The following is a 7,349-nucleotide window of genomic DNA, read 5'->3' as shown; positions in this document are numbered from 1 at the left end:
TTATTACTTAAATATCATCTTAGGTAACTCGTCATTAATTATGAAATCTACTCGGAAATATTATTTGAACCAAACGATTAACTTCTATAAATTATAAAATAAGCTGTTATTTTCAGACATTTTGTTAATAATTTCATAAACTGTTTCGAGTTTGTTTGTATCATTACATTATTTTTATTTTAATTTAGCTATTGGTTGAACTCATGGACGCAGCTGGGATCAGAACTAAGTCTTGAAAGGGGCCTTTATTAAATTGAAACTCCAGTTTTCTTTATGAAATGATAAATAAGTTTCATGTATGAAAGGTCACGACAAGCAAGAATGTCTCGAACTGGGATATTGGATAGTCTACCTTGGGTACGCAAAGAATTTATTAGTTGAGATCTGACATCACGATACTCCACGCATGTCCAAACGACATGATCAATATCTCGATAACCTTCGCCACAAGCACAATGATTAGTCTCGGAGAGCCCAATTCGAAGGAGATGTGCATCTAACGTGTAGTGATTGGACATGAGTCTGGACATCACACGAATGAAATCTCTACTCACATCCAGTCCCCTGAACCATGCCTTTGTCGATATTTTCGGAATAATTGAGTGCATCCACCGACCCAGATCATCTTTATCCCAAGAAGCTTGCCAGCTGGCAAGTGTTCTTTGGCGAGACGAGCTATAGAATTCGTTGAAAGCAATTGGTCTCTCATAAATTTCACCCTCAATAGCACCACGTTTGGCTAAAATATCGGCTCTTTCATTGCCAGGAATGGAGCAATGAGCCGGGACCCAGACTATAGTGATTAGATAATGTTGGCGCTAGCCGGGACCCTACGTTGTGTTTAATTAAATCCTCACCAGGATATTTCAGCGAAGCGACGGCAGCTATTTGTCGGTCGACCTTACTTGCATTCGCACTGCAGTACACCGGTAGCGAACAGCAATGCAACTAACGGGTTCTGCAAACAGCCACAGCGGTCACCAAAGCAGCCAAAGGAGCAGAAGACGAACAGCCACAAACAAACAGCTGCACTGATAAAACTCACAACTGGATGAACCTTGGCGGACTCTTGCCAATAAAAAAACTACACTATTTTAACGTTTGAGTCACTTTATTCACTGACTATTGCTAGTGTATTTCACTTCTGCTGTTCGATACACTTCGGACTTTATGATAGATCAAAAACGGTCCGATTCTAATGCAGGTTTATTTGAGACTGACTGGTCTGATGATTGTGAACAGAGCGAGAAGATAAAATGAAAAAACTGAGTTGCCAGAAGGGCCTGAGAAACTGACATAATTCTATGAACGGTAGCACCAACTATCTGCAGAAGGCAGTGTTGGTAAACAGTGTCGCCAGTAAAACTAGTGCGACGCAACATACTCGCCGCCTTGAACGACTATGTTCAACATTAAATATACACATAATTCACAAACATTGAACTTACAGATATGATACAATACACTTTCAATTCTTACAGGCTAACACATTAAAAATTTCAGCTTAATCTAATGAGGTATCCGAAATCCTTTGAACTGGCTGGAGATTGTTGCTAGTAGATTCTACTTCGGGAGCCACCGATGCACTGGGCAGCAAGCATATTTTACTGATGGGCCGATTGATGATACCTCGTACAGTGCGAAGCGAAACAACTCGTGTTAGCTTATCCTTTCCAGGTAATACCGCTTCGATTCGAGCAAGTGGCCAACGGATTGGTGGATGTAGTTCGTCTACGATGATGACCATTTTACCGGGAACAATTTCGTTGTTTCGTATCCATCCTCGTGTATCTTTCTGCAGTTCTTGGAGATATTCCTTCCGCCAGTGGGTCCAAAATTTCTGCACATGCAGTTGCAGTTTCTGGTAGTGGTCGAGTCTATTGACAGGTGCGTTCTGAAGGTCTGGGTCGGGCAGGGCATACATCGATGATCCAATCAGGAAGTGCGCAGGAGTTAGGGCAGCTAAGTCATTGGGGTCTTCTGTCATTGGAAGCAACGGTCGAGAATTCATTATTGCTTCGATTTGAGTAAGAATGGTGCACATTTCCTCAAAAGATAAACGACTCGAACCTAGTTGACGGAACAAATGTTTTTTGGCAACTTTAACGGCTGCTTCCCAAAGGCCACCAAAGTGCGGTGCTTTCGGCGGTGTTAAATGCCAGGTTATGCCTTTTTCTGTGCAAAAGGCTGCGATTTCGTCCTGCTGAAAACCGTCTTTAAGCATCGTAAACAGTTCGGTAAGATCGTTTTTAGCCCCTTCAAAATTTTTCCCATTATCGGAATGAATGTGTGCGGGTCGACCGCGTCGCGCGATGAATCTTCGCAATGAACATAAAAAGGCCTGAGTAGACAAATCGCTCACTAGCTCTAAGTGAACTGCTTTGGTCGAAAAACACACGAATACGCACAGGTAGGCCTTGGCGGGAGCGGCACGTTTGTGAATAGGACGAAGATAGAGTGGACCGGCATAATCAACACCTGTAACACTGAAGGGACGACTGGGAATGACTCTCGATACAGGCAGTTGGCCTATTTGTTGCTGCGCAGGTACCGGATTGAGGCGAGTACAACGGAAACAATTTCTGACTACGTTGCGGACTAGTCTTCGACCGTTGAGTGGCCAGAATTCTTCTCGGATTGCTGTTAATAGCAGACGTCCGCCGCCGTGTAGTAATTTGCGATGGAAATCCTCAACTATCAGTCGTGTGAACGGATGGTTTGTTGGAATCAAAGCCGGGTGCTTTGCTTGATAGGGTAGCTGTGCGAAGTTTAAACGACCTCCTACTCTCAACACTCTCTCTGCATCTAAGAACGGCGTCATTTGGCGAATATGGGAACATTTCGATACCGATTTATTTTTATCCAACTGGTTGATTTCTGCGACAAATTCATCATTCTGCGCCAACCGAATGAGGAACGTTTTGGACTTGGCAAGCTCATTTACGGTAAGTGTACGGCCTACAATAACTTCGGGCGAGGTGGGCGGCTGCGTGCGTATTTTAGCTCGGGTATTGTTAACGAATCTCATGCAGTACCCAATGACATGAAGAAGACGGCCGTATGACGACCAACGGAGAAACCAGGGATGTACTGTTGGCGTTATTTGAGTAACTGCGACGGTAGTTTTGATTTCCAATTCCTCGTGTGAAACACTTGGTGGGATTGATTCTGGCCAATCTTGGAGTGGACGTGATAACCAACTGGGACCGCTGATCCAAATATCGTTTTTCAAAAACTCGTCAACCGACATGCCACGTGAAGCCAGGTCAGCAGGATTTTCACATCCGGGAACATGCTTCCATTGACAACCATGTGTAAACTGCTGAATTTCAGATACTCTGTTAGCCACATAGGTAGGCCAAACATTCGGTGGTGATCGTAGCCAGTGCAGAGTGACAGATGAGTCAGACCAAAAATATGATTCTGAAACGTTTACATCGATAGCTTTCTTTATGTGAGCATGTAGATGGGCTGCTAGTACTGCCGCACACAACTCCAAACGAGGAATACTTATTCGTTTCAGCGGAGCGACGCGTGTCTTCGAAGCCAGTAGTCGTATTTTTACTTTCCCTTTACTTTCACAGCGGACGTATGTGCAGGCACCGTATGCAGATATGGATGCATCTGCGAATGTGTGCAGTTGTACAACAGAGTCAGGTAGAAACGCGTATCTGTCTACTCGATGCTCGGAGATATTCGCCAATTCGTGGTAATACTTCTCCCATTTGGTTTTAATAGGTTCTGGAACAGGATCGTCCCATCCGCACGATAGCAGCCACAACTCTTGCATCAGTATCTTTGCTCGAACTACAACGGGGGCAATTAGTCCTAAAGGGTCAAATAGTTTTGCTATATCCGAAAGAATAGTGCGCTTGGTTGGCGGTTCATTACTACATCGAATTTGAGAGTCGAAACGAAGGTGATCGGCTTCAGGCTCCCAGCTAATACCAAGGGCTTTAATTGTCTCGTTAGGGCTGAAATGTAAAGCAGATTGAGTACCAATCTCATCATTGGGAAGACCTTGCAAAACTTCGAGCTGATTAGAAGTCCATTTTCGTAGTGTAAATCCTCCTTTGTGCAACAAGTCGCTCAGTTCGGTGCGTAGACGGATTGTTTCTTCGATGGTTTGAGCTCCACCTATGAAGTCGTCTACGTAAAAACATTTTTTAATAGCAGCTCCTGCCAACGCGTAAGAAATCCCTTCGTCTTCGGTCAGTTGCTGAAGTGTACGAGTTGCTAGGTATGAAGACGGACCGAGACCATACGTAACAGTGAGTAGTTCATATGTCTGGACTGGTGTTTGATCAGAAAAACGCCAAAGGATACGTTGAAGAGCAGAATCGTCTGGGTGAATAAGTACTTGCCGGTACATTTTAGCGATATCACCGACGAGCGCAATCGGATAGGTTCGGAAGCGCAAAATGATGGTCAATAGATCGTCCTGCACCACGGGACCGACACAGAGAGCTTCGTTCAAAGAGAAGCCGGAAGAAGTTTTCGCTGATCCGTCAAACACGACTCGAATTTTGGTTGTGGTACTTGCTTCCTTGAAAACGGGGTGGTGCGGCAGGTAGTAAGTTTGGGAATTGTTTTCGTCGTCCGCTTCAACCAATCGCATATGGCCGAGGGAGAGATATTCTCGCATAAACTGGTGGTATTCATCTTTGAGATTTGAATTTCGTTTCAAACGTCTTTCAAGTAATTCGAACCGTCGTAGCGCAGAGCTCTTCGACTCACCCAGCATCACGTTGAAGTCTGGCTTTCTGGGATATCGAACGATATAGCGTCCTTCGGAATTTCGAGAAACAGTTGACTGGTAACAGGATTCACAGTGTCTTTCCTCGCTAGAGTAGTTGTCTTTCGTTGTCAGCTCTTCAGTTTTCCAGAAACGCTCCAAACTGTCTTCTAACGATAACATCGAAATGACCATGCCGTTTGCTGTTGACACGGGGGTTTGTGTAGGAGAAACTTGGCTTGCTGATCCGACTATTATCCAACCGAAAACGCTATCAATGAGCAGAGGGAGATTTTTGTCTAGCTGCAGACGAGCAGCACTCGGGAAGAACGAATAAAAATGCTTTGCACCTAAAACCATGTCAATTGGTTGACTTTCATTGAAGGATGGATCTGCGAGAAACAAATCCTTCGGAATACACCACTCTGCAATCGAAATATTTTGTGATGGAAGGTTCGCCGTAACTTTATCCATTACCAGAAAGTTTACATTGCATGAGAAATCTCCTTTTCTAGACTGAACTTGAGCGAAGACGGATTCACACACAGGCTTGGAAAGTTTGCCGGCACCCTGAACAGTTACATTCACCTTTTGCCTTTGAAGACGTAAAATTCGTGCCATACGATCGGTTATAAGGTTCGGTTGAGATGCACTATCAAGAAGTGCCCGTGCAAGATGCTCTACACCAAAGACGTCGATAACCTTCACGATCACTGTGAGAAGAAAAACGCTTTCACGTGGTTGATGAACTGCACTACTGACTTCAACTCTGGGACTCTCGGTGGCGGTAACAGTGGATTGCTTAAAAGATTCAGCTGTAGAAGATCCATTAGACTGCGAAAAATTGAAAACTGGACTAGCTGGAACGGTAGGCTCACTTTCATGACTGACTTGGCTTGATCCGTTGGGATGCTCAGGGTGCAGAAGTGTGTGATGACGACGATTACACTTTCGACAATTAAAGCTCGACTGGCAATGACGGACAATATGATCACACTTCATACAATTGCGACACAAACGTTTGGAATTAACTAACTGCTGGCGTTCGCTCAATGAAAGTCGGTTGAAGCGCGGACATCGCATCAACAAATGATACTGGTTGCATAGGATGCACTTCTCAAGAGAATCCGTCACTGCTGAATTAGCTGTAGAGGCACAAGACGAAAGACGGATCTGGGAATGAAACGATCTCTTCGACGGCTGAGCTGATAAAGCGGCAGTAGACTGCGTATCGGGTGTTCGATGATTCACTGAGATGGATTCCAAAACTCGTGTTCTGCGCTGAAGAAAATCGATGAGACAATTGTAATCCGGATTGCTGACGGTCGACGCATGATCCTCCCATGCCTTCACTGTATCGTCGTGCAAGCGGGTACAAAGAAGATGCTCCAAAATCGTGCTCCAGTGCTCGGTTGGTTCTCCCAGTTGTCGAAGAGTTTTGGTATGGCGTTCAAATTCGTCCACCAACCCGTGAAGTGCCGCAGCGGACTCGTTCTTCATCTTCGGAACATCGAATAGTGCCTGTAGGTGACGCTTTTTCAGTAAATAATCGTTGGAATACCTGCTTTCCAACGTTTGCCAAGCCAATAAATAATTTGCGGAGCTAATGCCAATCGATTCTATCAACTGAGCAGCTTCCCCCTTGACAGCTGCCTTTAAATAGTGAAACTTCTGAATATCCGGAACATCAGAGTTGGAATGAATCAACGCCAAAAAGGTATCGTGAAACGGAAGCCATTGCATGTAGTCGCCATCGAATTCAGGCAACGAAATTGTTGGCAGTTTGATGCCGGAGAGAGTGGAGGAAACACGCGGGGGTTGAGGGCTACGATCGTTAGGAAGAGGAGTCAGCATAGAAAGTAAAGATGCCTTTATTTGAAAAAGCCGTGGCTCAAAATTAGCGCGCACAGCAGCATGCTCCGCCTTACCCTCTTGATCTGTTTCGTTGTCCTCCAGTTGCGCTTGAACTGACTCCAAATTGTTCCAAACGCTGGTGATGTACTCCAGCCTCAAAGGTACCTGCGATTCGTCCCTCGCAGCAACGTACTCTTCGGCAAAAACCTCTGCCCGACCCAGAGAAGTGAGCAGCGTATCTCTTCGCGAAAGTAACTGGTTCCTTTGTTGGTCGTCTGCCATTTTGTATGCTGGTAACGCGAAACGTGGTCCAATTTATACAAAGTTACCTGCAGAACAAAAGACCACAGTAGACCCACAGGAGGGTGGTAAAAACTTGGAAAGAGGCTCACCTTTTTCAAGGCAAAATGTGCCTTGTATAATATTTCAGCCAACAGGAACTTGAATTAGTACAGTCCGTACAAAGTTGAGATTTCAAAGCCCGGGACGGCTTCCGAAATCCAGTAAAAATTTCAGCAACAAAATCCGGTTATGTGCAGTGAACCGATGAACCGCAGAACAGATTTCCAGTAATCGGCCGGAACCACAGCAGCAGTAGCGTACAAAATGGCGCGCGGCTAATGGTATTCACCACGGCTAGGGACGCCACAGTGAACAATGGAGCGATTGTAACCTAATTACAAAGGAATAATGGCGCTTGGTGGCCAACACAATGCAAACTCCGCGAATAATGGCAACAATTGTTCATACGAACAATTAC

The 7,349-nt window shown here is 45.0% G+C and overlaps 1 protein-coding gene across 1 annotated transcript; it reads right to left on the bottom strand.

The window, feature by feature from the left end:
* Positions 1–1,504: 1,504 nt before the first annotated feature.
* Positions 1,505–6,871, bottom strand: LOC131433927 (uncharacterized). The gene has a single exon (XM_058600546.1). It carries the CDS (start codon positions 6,869–6,871, stop codon positions 1,505–1,507), a length of 5,367 nt encoding a protein of 1,788 aa, XP_058456529.1.
* Positions 6,872–7,349: the final 478 nt, after the last annotated feature.

This window comes from Malaya genurostris, chromosome 3 (genome assembly GCF_030247185.1).
Source record: "Malaya genurostris strain Urasoe2022 chromosome 3, Malgen_1.1, whole genome shotgun sequence".
Lineage (NCBI taxonomy): Eukaryota > Metazoa > Arthropoda > Insecta > Diptera > Culicidae > Malaya > Malaya genurostris.
This window is presented reverse-complemented; position numbering and strand designations above follow the sequence as displayed.